At 44.2% G+C, this 14,138-nt stretch overlaps 1 protein-coding gene across 1 annotated transcript; it reads right to left on the bottom strand.

Moving 5' to 3' along the window:
* Positions 1-1,914: 1,914 nt before the first annotated feature.
* LOC115807220 (eosinophil peroxidase-like) lies at positions 1,915-10,363 on the bottom strand. Its single transcript, XM_030768088.1, has 15 exons — positions 10,346-10,363; positions 9,713-9,784; positions 9,415-9,502; positions 8,983-9,158; positions 8,636-8,768; positions 8,395-8,524; positions 8,077-8,283; positions 7,503-7,866; positions 7,156-7,316; positions 5,283-5,541; positions 4,789-4,959; positions 4,445-4,682; positions 4,084-4,277; positions 2,739-2,798; positions 1,915-2,405 (listed from the first exon to the last, which is right to left on the bottom strand). Exons 2-15 carry the CDS (start codon positions 9,780-9,782, stop codon positions 1,915-1,917), a joined length of 2,742 nt encoding a protein of 913 aa, XP_030623948.1. The 5' UTR covers positions 9,783-9,784; positions 10,346-10,363.
* Positions 10,364-14,138: the final 3,775 nt, after the last annotated feature.

The raw sequence follows: 14,138 nt of genomic DNA, 5'->3' as shown, positions 1-14,138 counted from the left end.
TTCAGTCATTTAATTATGCAGGATCTCTTGGCTATACCTATGAAACAAAGAGCGCTGAGGAGCTGTGTGGATCTGGGCCTGGACAGACTGTAACCAGTGACACTTCGGAACGTTTAAATGGACCTTCTAAAACCACAGTGATATTGATTAGAGACTGACTGACAGTGAGATTGATTAGAGACTGACTGACAGTGAGATTGATCAGCATGAACATTAGCTATGGTCCAGGCATTGTCTTCCAGAGTTTGAATGCTTGTGATAACTATAGCATTCACAAAAAATGAGCATACCGTCACACAAATGATCATAGCAACGCGTTGTCAAGATTGCTGTTGTTCCCTGGGCTCTTCTTCAACTTTAATATTTTGTGAGTTTATTCACACTGTTTTTGAGCAACTACGCTACATTTTTTGAACGCCATGATCAAGTACGACAGACAGACTTTGATCCACATTGTCTCTGCGATGGATGCACATTTTACATCCAGGGATAATTCAGCTGACTCAGCGACCATCTCGGACTACTTTTGGTTAAGATTTAAATCGTTTAGCCTACATGCTACTATCAGTATAGTATTCTAGCGATACTTTTATACTTCCAGGGATACTTAGGTGTGGCGTTGTTGCTTAAAAATAGTGTGATAGGATTAAATCGTCCGCGATGTTCACTCTAACTAACCCGTTCTCCTCTGTCTGTGATAACTAATCATAATTAATGCATCTGTGCACCACATTCTTTATTTGCTTTGTTAAGTCCTGATACCCCACTTTCACCCACTCTCATCCTCTGTGTGTGTGTGTGTGTGTGTGTGTGTCTCATATGCTTGAGTATGAATGCCTTGTGTGAGTGTGACCGTCTTCCTCTCAGGTGTGCCCTGCTCCCCTCTGTCCTCTTCATCCCTCCCTGTCAGCCTCCTCCTCATCACCATCCCCCCGTCCCCCTTTCGTTGTCTTTGTTTTGTCTGCCAGTGTGTTTTCTTTTGCATTATGATTGTATTACTTGTTATTGCCCCACTGGGTTGGCACCTACTGCACACCTGTCTGGCCAGGAAGGGGTCTCCTCTCTCTGTGGTCCTTCTCAAGATTTCTTCCATTTTTCCCCAGTAACATCTGGGTTTTTGGGAAGTTTTTTCCTGCCCACACTGAGGATTGGCATCCTGTAAAGCCGTTTGAGACTTTAAATAGTGACACTGGGCTCTAAATAAACATGAAACTTGAAACAAACGATCCTGCTTCAGCATACATTTATTATCAAGAAACAAGACATTAATACAAATGTAATCAAACCTGCAAGCTTTTTTTTTAATTAAAAATTAATGAAAAGTTGCAGGGAGGGTTATTTTTTGTACAAGCAAAGCTCATCTGACTTATCTGACTTCTACATATGTTAAAAAAAAACAGTAGCTTCAAATAAATTCAAGGAAAAAGCGTTGCTTTCAAGTAAACTAAAGTAAGATGTGAACCTTTCACTCAAACAAAACCTCCTCTAAAATCATAAGTTTAGAATTCTTACTTAATATTTTCTTCGTGAAGAGGCGAGTCATGCCTACTTTGATCATTTCCAATTTTATACTCATAATATGTAAATGACCGTATGTAAGTACAAAAAAAGTCTGGAAAAGAAACAAATAAAAACAAAAAAAGCCAACACAGACGGTAAAAGGTTTAAATATCACATTTGTTCAGGCATAATAAAGTTTCCCTATCATGTAAATTCACCTTGACTAAATCAGACACTTAAAGACACAGACAGGCCAGCATGGAGCATGCGGCAGAGCATGTGGGGCTGATCCTTTGAATGAGGCAGAGCCAGCAAACAGTGGGAACTTTCTATTGTGAGATACATCACAGAGTAAAACAAAGGCAACGTTTTCTACTGCTTTAACACAAACAGACTGAACTGAACTGTCAAAAATCAGAGAAAAATGAGGTCAGGGGTCGCCGTTCTGGATGCCGCCTTGGTGACGGGGAAAAGCATGTGGCCGGAGAAAACGCTTTCGGCGGCGATGCCCCTCGCGCCCTGTTTGCTCTCCAGCCACACGTTTTGCCCTCGCTGCAGGCTTAGAACCGTCTGACCGCTGATGAGTTGCAAGCTGCCTGACACAGTGGAGAACCCACGGAGGCCCAGCGTGTTGTCGAGGCGCATGACCACGCCGCCCACATTTCGGTTCGCTCTTAGAAAAAAGGAAAATTCGTAAACGCCAGGCACAACGCACGTGAACACCCCCTTTTTTGTGTTGTAGTGGTTCTGCGCGTTATATTTGACCTGGCGGAAAACGATAATTCTTGTTCCGCGAGTGACGCTATTGCCGAGCTGGACTGAGAAGGCAGACTGCGGTCCTGTAGTGTTCGTACCAGGTCCGGGGGGTCCAGGGGGTCCGGGGGGCCCTCTTATTCCTTGGGGACCTGGGGAGATAGTGGGAGAAAGATGATGATTAAACTAAGTTAAACAAACAAACAAACAAACAGTCCAATTCCCTGCTTAAAACATTCTTTCACCATTTGGGTTAATACTACTTTTAACGTCAAAGAGAATGAATGTAGGTTGTAGTGTGTTGATTAGGATCATCTCCCTGTTATCATGAGTAGAACGGCCCAATCGGGGAATGACCTGGTGACGTTCCTGTTAGACGGTCTTGACGTTTAACTCCAGTTGTTTCAGCTTATCAAATAAAAATCCTGCTTTGCGGAATACTCAGCGGACTTAATGGTTTAAAAAAAACGTGAATAGTGTGTTACCTCGTTCGCCCGGGGGTCCTCTTGGTCCAGGTGGGCCTGGTTTTGTCTGATCGTCGGGATCTGTGTAAAACAGAAAAATCCACGCTGTTATACACTCTCTACTCCTTATGGCTGTATAATGTTCGGCAGTTTAACACAGGAAGAAAAGCGTTGATGGACAAAGAAACAGCCAATCAGGCTTCTTTTTGCAGCTGAGCACCAACAAACCCAGTAAAGCACAGTCTGAAATACCTGTGTTGTGGGCTTTTTCATATGCACCATAACTGCCATGGAGGTGCCGTATATTTGTGTTCCCAGAACAGGTGGAACATTTTAAAAACATACAAAAGCAAAGGAGATGCCTATTCTTCCACAGCAGTTACAGCACACGTGACAAACACATTTAAAAAGATTACAGACAAAGTTTAAAGTTGGATCAAAAGCTCTTCAAAGATTTTATGTTATAATATTAAAGCATGACAGTATCTTTGAGCTGATATTATTTATTTAGTTATTGATTTACTGATTTACTGATTTACTGATTGATTGACTGATTGATTGATAGATAGATAGATAGATAGATAGGTAGATAGATAGATAGATAGATAGATAGATAGATAAATAGACAGATTCATTGATTGATTGACTGATTGATTTTTGACCCAGAAATTTCAACGCCAGACAGATCTTTGTATAAACGCCTTGCCCAGAAACAAGTTTAATGACACAATTACCAGATCAATAACTTTGTGCGTGCATGTGTGTGTGTGTGTGTGTGTGTGTGTGTGTGTTTGTATGTGTGTGTATGTTTGCGTGTGTGTTGTGATTAATGATTGCTGTGTTCATCATGACTGAGTAAGACAACTAATGAATAGATAAGTAATTAAACACTGGTCTAACCTCATGTCCATGGGCTACCCTGTGAATGTCTTCTGGGCCTGTGGAATCAAACACCAACGATAAGCCCACATGCATAAAGAGTAAGCTCCTGGCATACAGTGTAACTACATGCATGCAGAGAGAGTAGTCTCTTTAGGCATGTACCCAACACAGACACTTGCAGTACACCACTGCACCCTTGCAGCACCTTACTGCGTACTGTGGTACATAGCTGCACCGCAAGCACATGTGTTCGGTCATGGAGAATTTTCAGGCATAAATGTGCAGTGAGGAGAGGCAAGAACCATTGGTTTCTGTGCAAGCGTCAAGACATGAGTGTATGTGTGTGTGTGTGTGTTTGTGTGTACGCACGCGCGCGAGTTTCTGTTTGTGTGTGTGTGCGCGCACGCATGCGTGTGTGTACACGTGTATGAGTTTGTGTGTGTGTGTGTGTCTGTGTGTATGGAGGTGATCTCCTAAACTCTACCTGTCTCGACCCAAGGAGAGAGGTCAAAGAGTGGGATGTTGTTACAGCGGGTGAAGTTGGAGTCTCTGAAGATGAACGGGTTGGTGGGCACTCGCGTAATGCCTGTGTTGTCACAGATGATGCGGGCCAGGGACACGGAGGCCAGGGAAGCCCTCTGTCTTTTAGTGAATGTCCCAGGGTTCTCCCACCACAGCCTGCAGAGAGGAAACAAATGACACATCAACACACGCACACGCACACACACACACACACACACACACACGTACTCGCACACACACAAAGATGCACATACAAATGCAGACTCAAAGACACACGCTAACACACACACACACACACACACACACACACAGTCAGTCCTTACCTGTCTCCCTGGCGGATCTTCTGGAACTGAGTGGCAATGAGACAGGCAAACAGAGGACCCACACGACCTCCCTCCACAAACGGCTCGGCCACGCCTCCCAGCCACACGTCGATGTTGTCTGGAGTACCGTAGAGTTCGAGCAGCCTGCGTGCCAGTTCGGTGTTGTTCAGAACCACAGCCAGCTCACGTCTGTTTCTGGGCGTGGACAGACCACAGAACCGACGCCACGAGTTATAACCTGCCGAAAGACAGAGAGAGGAACTTTTTAGTCTTTTGCTTTCATATGTCTCCTGTGTGTGTGTGTGTGTGACTGTGTTTGTGCTTGCATGTGTGTGTGTGTGTACCTGGCAGGCCGTGGTCTCGGCCTCTCTGCATATTGAGAGAGGCCAGATCCAGAGCTACGTGACTGGTGAAGAAAAACAGTTTCTCCCTCAGTGCATCCACCATCATGTGATCCTGTACGTTCAGCTTGGCTGGACGTCCAATCAGGCCACGAATCAGAGGGTCCACACCACCTGAGAGAGAAGTGACAGGAATCAGATGTTGGTATTCTGTTGTTGTTGTTTTAGTTATCTTGCTTAGACCTCATCAACAGCCAACATAGAGGAAACCAGTCCAAACGTTTCTTCAAGGGGAAAGAAACCTCACACGGAAGGACAACTTTTCCCAGTCCCACCTTTCCCAGCTGATTCCCAACCCCTTCATTAGTGTATTAGATCACAGAGCTACCTCTAATGTGCAGAGCTTTGGAGGTCCAGGAGCGCGATTGGGAAAGATTGGGGCTTAGGACACAGTCAGTGCTGAGACATGCTACAAATCACATAGAGAAGACACCCACCTTCAAAGATCACCCTCCATGGGCTGAAGAAGGTCTTAAAGAGAGGTACACTGGGAAACTGAGGATGGTTCCGGTAGTTCTCGTCCAGCCGGAACATCAGGGGTTGGATGGTGTTGTGGGCGAAGCGATAGGCAGCGGTGGCAAACACGTTGGCGATGCTGGGGTCCACGTTCTCGTCGTAGCCCGGGTACCGGCCCAGCCTGGTACGCATTTCCCGGGTACCCACAATGTGCGGCAGGTAGTCCCTGAACACGAGGACCTGGGGGGGGGGATCACAGAGAATGCATTAGCACACACCTGCGTCTAAGCATATCATAGTTATAGCAGATGAAGACAGACCTGGGTCAAATACAAGTTTGAGGTGTTGGAAAGACTGGACCTTGTTCCATTTGTCTTTAATGCTTTCTTTCCTTGTGATCTTGCTTTCTTACAGTGGCGTGCCGTCCAGGCAAGCAAGGCAAGCACTGCTTGCCTAACTTTCCTACGCGAAAATAAATGTCAAAAGGTGTATCTCTTCAGACTGATCATTTTCTACGTATATGCACAATAGAGGATCTACTTCTGTCTAGTTTAATGCATTTCTCCAACCACCCACTCACTGCCCTCTTGTGGCATTTTTACCCTGTTTCGCTGTGCTTTTCTGCCAAGATTAAGTTGTGCTTGCCTATGAGCTCGTAAACTCAACGGTGGATCTCTTCAGCCGACGTAATGGGTCCCATTGAAAAAAGTAGGCGCAAACATCAGTTTTTGCATTAAAAGTTTGAAAAACAGTTATCGCTTGCGTATTGCGATCGTGCGATGACGCAATGGGATAACTAGCCGACTAGCATGTTAGCGTCGTTTCCACAGTTTACGTTAGCTAACATCAGCGTTCTTGAAACTGCTTGCCCTGTTCTGAGATCAGTTGTTTATTTGTGTGCTACAGCGTTGAACGGTAAAATGATTGAAATGATCCATTGATAGAGACTGTCATCCACTGGACATTTTTAATAACCTTTTTACTGGTTTGAACAAAACTATTACTTAACTCTGTTTCTCTTGGTCAGGTAGCGTGCAGGATTATCAGTAAATCTGAGAGACACAATATGTGAAGAAAGGAAAGTCCAGGGTCCTACATCAAATGGTAAGCATTTTGAAGATTACCACAAAAATTGTGGATTGAGTGTGGAAAGTTTTCCTGTAACATATTTTTCAAGCAAGATTATCCAGATATGTACAATGTAAAGCAAAGTTTACTGACAATTAAAATAAATAATCTCAGTACCCCCCGTTACCCCCCCCCCCCCCCCACCCCCGGTTAGGCAGGGTGCAAGACACAGGAGAGGCACTTTACTTTTGAGACAGGAAAGATAGACAGGAGAATACCATGAAACGGACAGTTGCTCCGTACTGGGCAGACTACAGATTCCAGAGAGCAGTATGGTTATGCTGTATGGCTGTAAAATGGTATGTCTGATTTTAATTTTTCTAATTTTTTTTGGGGTTGTTTCTGTAGTGGACCACTTCAGGCTCCATGCGTGTTGATATCTGAATATCTATGTGTTTTGGAGGGGGGTCCTTCTGCTTGCCTTAGTGAAAAACCCACCGCAAGCCACTGCTTCCCTAATAGGAGATATGGTAGTTCTGATGAAGAGTATGGCATTCATGTAATATTTGTTTGGCATTTGTTTCAACACATTTAGCCTTGTTATAAGTTCAGTAACTTTAATAGAAAATATCACAAGGTAAAGGTGTCACGTAAGAGCATTTGGACAGGGCCTGGGCCTTCACGTTCTTCAAATATTTACTTCACCCACGTCTGGTCAGATATGATTGTGTGATGTGTGTTTGTGCGTGTGTGTGTCTGTGTTTTTCTTAAGTCGTGATTATATACCTGTTGGTAAGCGCCCAAAATCTTGCGAGCTTCCTGATAAAGCGTCTCGCTGCTCCATCGGGGGTTGATCTGACGGAGGGCTCGGGCCAGTCGGTTGTGTTCCCTCATGAAGAGCGTGTGAATGGAAGTCAGACCGATGTTTTCATCTACACGGCTGTCTCCTGCATGGAGAGAGAGGTATTACTGTAAACTGAATCATCCGGCTCTAGCCATCGGGCCATCTCTGTCTTTCACTGTACGCTAAAGAAAACAACAATAGCACGACAGCCCAAGTACTGCTCATCTGTTTGTCCTCACTGAAATCTAAGGTTGGCAGCCAAGAAGACAAACAGACTGAGGACACGTACCCGCGATAAAACAGGGCACCTCTGCGGCGGTGGAGTCGTTCGTGATGGCACGGCGGGTGGCACATATGTTGGTGTCCATGCTGGAGAAGGGCAGCAGCTCTCGGCCGTTGTCTTTGAACTGGTCGTTGACGCGGAGCAGGCCTGCGTCGTTGGTAAGGTCACGGAGGTCTCGTGCCAGAGGTTCCTCAGAGCCGTAGACTTGGCCCATGTCCAGGAAGGCCGTCAGAGCGTTCATCTGCTCCCGCACCTTGGGCACGCCGCCAAACACGAAAGCGTTGTTGCCGGAGCCGCAAGCCGGAGCGGAGCGGAAGGTAGGCAGGCAGCTGTCCGGCCCAGGGGTCAGACGGGGGTCATCGGGAGGGACCTGAGTGTTCAAACAAACCACCGATTCAGAATCCCCCTTTTTTTTTTTCTTTTTTTTTTTAAAAAGAGCAACAAAGAGCCCTTGACAGTTAAAGATGGACAGGGGAGATCAGAGAATGAGTCTGAGGAAAGTAAGAAAGTGCAAAGGATTAGGGGGGTGTTTTTGTTGTTGTTGTTGTTGTCATTGTTGTTGTTTTTTGAGCAGACTCACGCCAATAGGGAAACAGGGCTCAGTGCGTTGACAGCTGACGTCACAGTCGACGCCGTTGCTGAAGGATCGGATACTGGGTGAAAATGGGGTGAAGGACAGGTCGTGGTCGTTCCACTGGCCGAAGATGGTGACCATGTATGTGAAGTCAGTGTCGTTTTGTACACCGCTGTCAGTGGTGCTTAGAATGCGGTTGGAGACCAATCTCACCTGAAAGTGACACACACATGTCCAATGAAGATGTACCGAGGCATTCATGGATTGGCTGAAAATGATAGATGGGCGTGGCCTTCGTCTGTGAGGTCACTGTTATGACCGTACCAGTGGCAACAGAACATTGTTGTGCAGCCGGGCGGGGTCCCATCCCTTGGGCAGGGCGACTCCATCTTCATATTCGGCGGGGAGCCAGCGAGCTAAGGGGGTGTTTGAGGCACCAATTCGGGGGTTTCTCCTGCAGGTTACAGAAAAAAAAAATGTCAATAATAATTTGCATGCACTGTTGGAGCAGCTCAGTATAAGAATGCTGTTAAAATCTTGTCTCCTTCAGCGGGGCGGGGCTTACTGGTTGTTGCATACACTAGTGGCAGTGCGGTATTTGTTGATGAGGGGCGTGGTCCGGCAGGATGGGGGCTGGACTCGGGCAAAACAGCCAGTGAGACGGGCAATGAATTGCAGCTCGTCTGGAGTCAGGAGGTCTGAGAAACCGGAATGAAAATCTTCAGTGTGTGTGTGTCAGTGTGTGTGTGGGCCTACAATGTTAATAATAGTATGGCTTACCGATCCTAGTGCATACATGTGTTAGTAGGGTAAGTGTTCTCAGTTATACTGATTGTGTCGATTTGTATTTCTGCATTGTATTGACAGTTTCGGTAAGCCAGAGCACAGCATCAGTGTGTTTGTGTCTCAGACCTGTTGCGTTGATGGACCTCCTGTGGACATGGTGAGCTTTCTCTTCGATGAGTCGGAGTGTGTTGATGTAGTAGTCGGCCGATCGGACCGCGCTGCGTGTGTCGCGTGCAGGCTGCTTCATTAACCGCAGGATGTCAGTGGGCGAGACGACTTCTTTGCGTACTCTTCTCAGGCTCCTGTGAGCAGAACACACACACACAAACACACACAGACACACACACACACAAACACACACACAAACATACAAACACACAGCTTAAGTCAAAAATATAAAGACCCTCCTAAAGGACATCTGTCTAAGATCTTACAAAATAACTGTCGTCTGAGGGTTAACCACACAAACAAACTCTGAGATTTTTACAGCCATTTTTTGATGAAATTAAAAACAAATCAAGCAGGTAATGAGTGGAGTGACGATGCCAGTGTACTCACTCTTCGCGAGAATACTTGTAGGCCTCGTCTACAAGTTTTTTGGCCTCTTCCACAGCATTGAGGATGAATGGTCGTCCTGCACTTTCACCTGGAGGTCAAGACAACGACATTTCAAGTTTACTTGGTATTGCCATACAAAGATGCACAAACAGCGTACAACTTCAAATCAGCTCTGTTAGATCTGCCTTTTTACTATAGCTCTTAGCACACACGATAAATACCATTCATTGCACACATGGCTACAAATGGTTGTCTTAACTTTCACATTTATATCTGTGTTATCCTCTGTGTTCCGTACCAGTTGTGTCCTTGGAGCAGGTCAGTGTGTGGCAACAGCCCAGCACTAAAAGTGCAATAAGCAGGTTCATGTCTGGAACACAAGGGCAAAGAGAGCACCAAGCTGAGAATTTAATCATTTAATAAACACTTTCTGTCTTTCATGAACTAAACGACTGATTTGCAGAATTATACAGACTCTAAAAATTCTATTTAAATCTATTACTTCTGTTCTGTAAGTTGTAATTAATCAGTCACATAATAATAACAATAGTAACAATAATAAGAATATATTAAATATATTAAACATAATTGTGTATTGCAATAACTGAGGCTTTGGTAACTTTTAGTGCTTAACGAGTAATTTTGTTGTTTTACATATTGATCACAGACATTCAAATGTTTTACATTTAAATAGTTGGAAAATGCAGTCATCTGTCCATTACATTCACAAGAGTCTAAAACTGCGTTTGTAACATCTGACGTCTACCCTGTTACCCAGAGCATCACATTCTATCTGACAACATCCCTACAGCATCGCTAGACTAGAGCGAAACAAAGACCAAACCAAACTTTCTGCAGGATCACCTTCAGTAAGGAGGCAAGCAGAGATTATGGCATGGATGCAATGATAGTATATTTAGAGTGTTCTCACCTGCGTAAGAGTGGTGTTGATTTGCTGAAGGATGAAGGATGTGTATTGGATTGTCTGCCCACAGACCTGGTATTTATATCCCATCAGAGACCTCACCCTCACACGGTCACTCAGGTCAGCGGCATTGGTAGAGCACTGCAGTTCCTTTTTTCTCTTCCATTATTCATTTCATCACACTCTTGTTCTCTTTCTCTGTGACATGCAATGGCAAACATGTAAACAGTTCTTTCCTATAGAGATATGTTGGATCTGTTCAAACCCAGGTTCTTTAATGATAAATCTCCAGAATCAGTGCCTTTTAGATGAACCGCAGAGAACGACACGGAGCACACTGCGTTTTGCATTGACAGTCCCAGTTTTAGGTCCCAGAGTTAATATTAATCATGTTAATTCACCTGGATTACTGAAAACTCTCATATTTAAAAAATCCCGCTGGCTGCGTGCCGCAGGTGGTGTGCCGGTAACGTCACTGAAGTGCCCGTGGAGCAGATTTATGTAAATATTTATTAACAGTAGGAGAGATGCACGCCGAGACACAGAGACGTTGACACGATCCTTAAGATTCATCCCAGCACAGTTCTCAAACTGCACAGTAAACAGAGAACAATAACATCCACCACACACTGTACATGTATACATACACACATATAATAATATAGTAATGTTACTCTAAGCATAAGATGTTTGATCTCACGTTGTGTTATATTCATAGATGAAATATTTCCTGTGGTTTATTATGTCAGTGCACCACTGGTTTTTTCTTCCGTTCAGGATGTGATGAGGCCATGGTCAAAGAGCAAAAACATGTCAGATGTTAAAGACTAGTGAGCTATTAACCCTGTGTAGGATGCCAGGAAATACGTCCAGTTTTGAGACTGGATTTCCTCCTTTGACAATGTGTCGGTGCTGAGATGTTTATGACCGTAACTCATGTTTACCTCATCGTCAAGCCATATCTGAGAAATAATAAAAAAGCTTTTTATTTGTGTTCAGTAGCGACCAGTAAGACTTTCTCCTGCCAATGGTTTCATTGCTCTGATGTAGAGCATGATGTTTTAGATCAGAGGAGAACAAACGCGCACATGAAGAAGGACCAACGATAGATGAGTGTTTCCTCTCTCTGCACTGGCTGGCTCCTGAAAGGAACAAGTCTTTATCCATCTCTTTTCTCTCATTTCTCCCCCTGCACACCTCAGGGTTTCTTTCCTTTCTTTCTTTCTTTCCTTTTTCTTTCTTTCTTTCTTTCTTTCTTTCTTTCTTTCTTTCTTTCTTTCTGTCTTTCTTTCTTTCTTTCTTTCTGTCTTTCTGTCTTTCTTTCTCTCTCTTTTTTTTTTTTGTTTTGCTGCAGTTTGTCATTAAACACAAAGAACCTGCATACACCGGAGTGCTGTAAGCCTGAGTGCAGCTGTCTGGCCGGACACTAATATTCTAATATGCTTCAGCTACAATAATCACAACCACAAGAGCAGCAAAAAAGTCTTCAAATCAAATTCTTCCGCTTTCTTCGTACCCACTGCGCTGTTGTCTGGTTCTTATGAAACAGCTGGTTGTTGTCTGTGGTGAGCTGCCCAGCGTTGCCTCATGTAAACTGTTTTTCTGAGGTCGCACAGGGCTCAGTGGAAGTTGCTCTACTTCTTTACGAATGGTCAACAGTGTCTCTCCAGGTCATATCAGGACTGAACAGTGACTAACTGTTTGTGCAGCAAACGTCAGAGCCATGAATTTTAGAAGAATGCCAAGGTGACTTAAATACACATCTTTAGATAAGTGCGTTTAGCAGCTGTGCACAAATACATACACGCATAATAAACCAGTTACGTCACTGGCACGGAATCTCCGCAACTCCTTAAAGTTTCCACGTGCTGCACGCGCTTGGTTTCTGTCAGGGGCCGATGCTGTTCTCGGAGCGTTTAAGACCGCGACAACGGAACGTCAGGCATCACTGCATCAACATCTCAGTTCTGAAATAAATTTACCAACAAATTAGAATCTATTGTAGCTAATCACCAAGTGTGTTATGGCGAGGTCTTCTTGTGGAGGTCTAAGGGCTTCGTCCTCGTTTTGACTTCTGTAAGGGTGAACAGCTCGCCCAACTAGCTTCTTGGACCGGTTGCTTTTGTTTCTCAATGTGCATTTTGTTCAAGTTGACCACAAACTACTCAGCGGGGGACATAGAATGTTCCAGCTGACTTTAGACTGAAAGAGAGATTCTGGCATCTCAATAAAGCATAACACCTTTCCGCTAAAGGCTGTTTCGGTCTCTCCTATATCGATGACTTAGGCATTGATTAGATAAGTCGGGGAAAAAGTGTTTGTGCTTCCTCGATATGATGTCGGTCTAGGCGACCCAGTGACCTTACAGTTTAAACAACCTCTCTGAACTCACATGTCGTTTTATTGATTCGTCACCTTTTTTGTGCGTTTATCTATCACCCTGTTAATCATTCGTTAATTGCTGTAATAAGTTTGGGTTGACCTTATTGTTTAAAGACTGAAAACACTTTTGTTTGTGTCGTGCTTTTAATGGTAGACATTTGGCCAAAAAGCTGTCATTAGACTCACTGGCCAGAGATGATCAGCAAGTTAACATTGACCTTGGTTTAGATGAAACTCTTGTGGAAAGAAGACTTAATCTTCATGTTAGAAAGTCCTTGATACTTATACAGTCACAAAAAAACCTCAGTTTTAACCACCAGTTCCGTTTGATGTAATGGAACATGTGTCTCTTGTGAAAAGTAATTTGTCACAATATGTTGCACAACGAAGTGTATGTCCACACTAGGTATGGCAAAACTAAATTGCTTCTTTGATAACTGCAGTCTTGCTTCATTACCAGACAACCAGCTTTTGAAAATCATAGACAAGCGGAACCTGCTTTTGTGTGTGCGTGTGTGTACTTGTATAGCTATCGTTGTGAGGACCAGTTTGAGTTTTAGACTTTGGGAGTGGGGACATTTTGGCTGGTCCTCACTTCTTTAGGGCTGTTTGAGGGTTAAGACCTGGTTTTAGGGTTGATGTTAGAATTAGGTTTAGGTTAGGGTCAGGATAAGGGTTGCGGTTTGGCATTTAGTTGTATTGGTTGAGGTAAGGGTAAGGGGCTAGGGAATGCATTATGTCAATGAGTGTCCTCACAAAGTTGGAAGCACAAATGTGTGTGTGCATGTGTGTGAGTGTGCATGTGTGTGTGTGTGTGTGTTTGCGTGCGTGTGTGGTTTGGTCAGTGGAATTCCAGTCACATCTGTAAATGGATTGGTCATTAACTAGGAGCTGAAAAGAGCTGCTGACACTGATGGAAGATGTTCTGATAGGAATTTTTTCCTTGTTTTTTTTTTCTTCCAGTAATGGACAGATTGTACAGAGAAATGGAGCAGCGGGAAGTGATTTGTATGTCTTAGGTCGAGGAAAGTCTTTATCAAGAAGGGCGTGGCCTTCTCAGTGACATCAGCCGCAGAATAAGGAAACATTTTTGTTATTGTGCATCTAATAGCAATGATTTATTGTTTGACAGAGCGATATGGGTTGAGACCTTTTCTTCAGTAACTGAAAAAAACCCCTTCAATGTGTGGAGAAGGAGAAGGAGGTGACCAGACGAGGGACAATCACAAAAGCATGGGAGATAACGCACCTGCTAAGTCCACACAGAGAGACAGATGAAACAAGCCACTGAACACACGTTTCAATTCCACGGTTTACTGACTAACTGACTAACTCCTCCATGTTTGCTGTAAGACAGTGAGTTTTAACTCAGGTCCGACACACCTGATTCCACCGATCAATTAATCGTCAAGCCCTT

The sequence above is a fragment of the Chanos chanos genome, chromosome 3, assembly GCF_902362185.1.
Source record: "Chanos chanos chromosome 3, fChaCha1.1, whole genome shotgun sequence".
In the NCBI taxonomy this organism is placed as follows: domain Eukaryota; kingdom Metazoa; phylum Chordata; class Actinopteri; order Gonorynchiformes; family Chanidae; genus Chanos; species Chanos chanos.
Note: the sequence above shows the minus strand (reverse complement) of the source record. Positions and strands in the feature narration are given on the sequence as shown.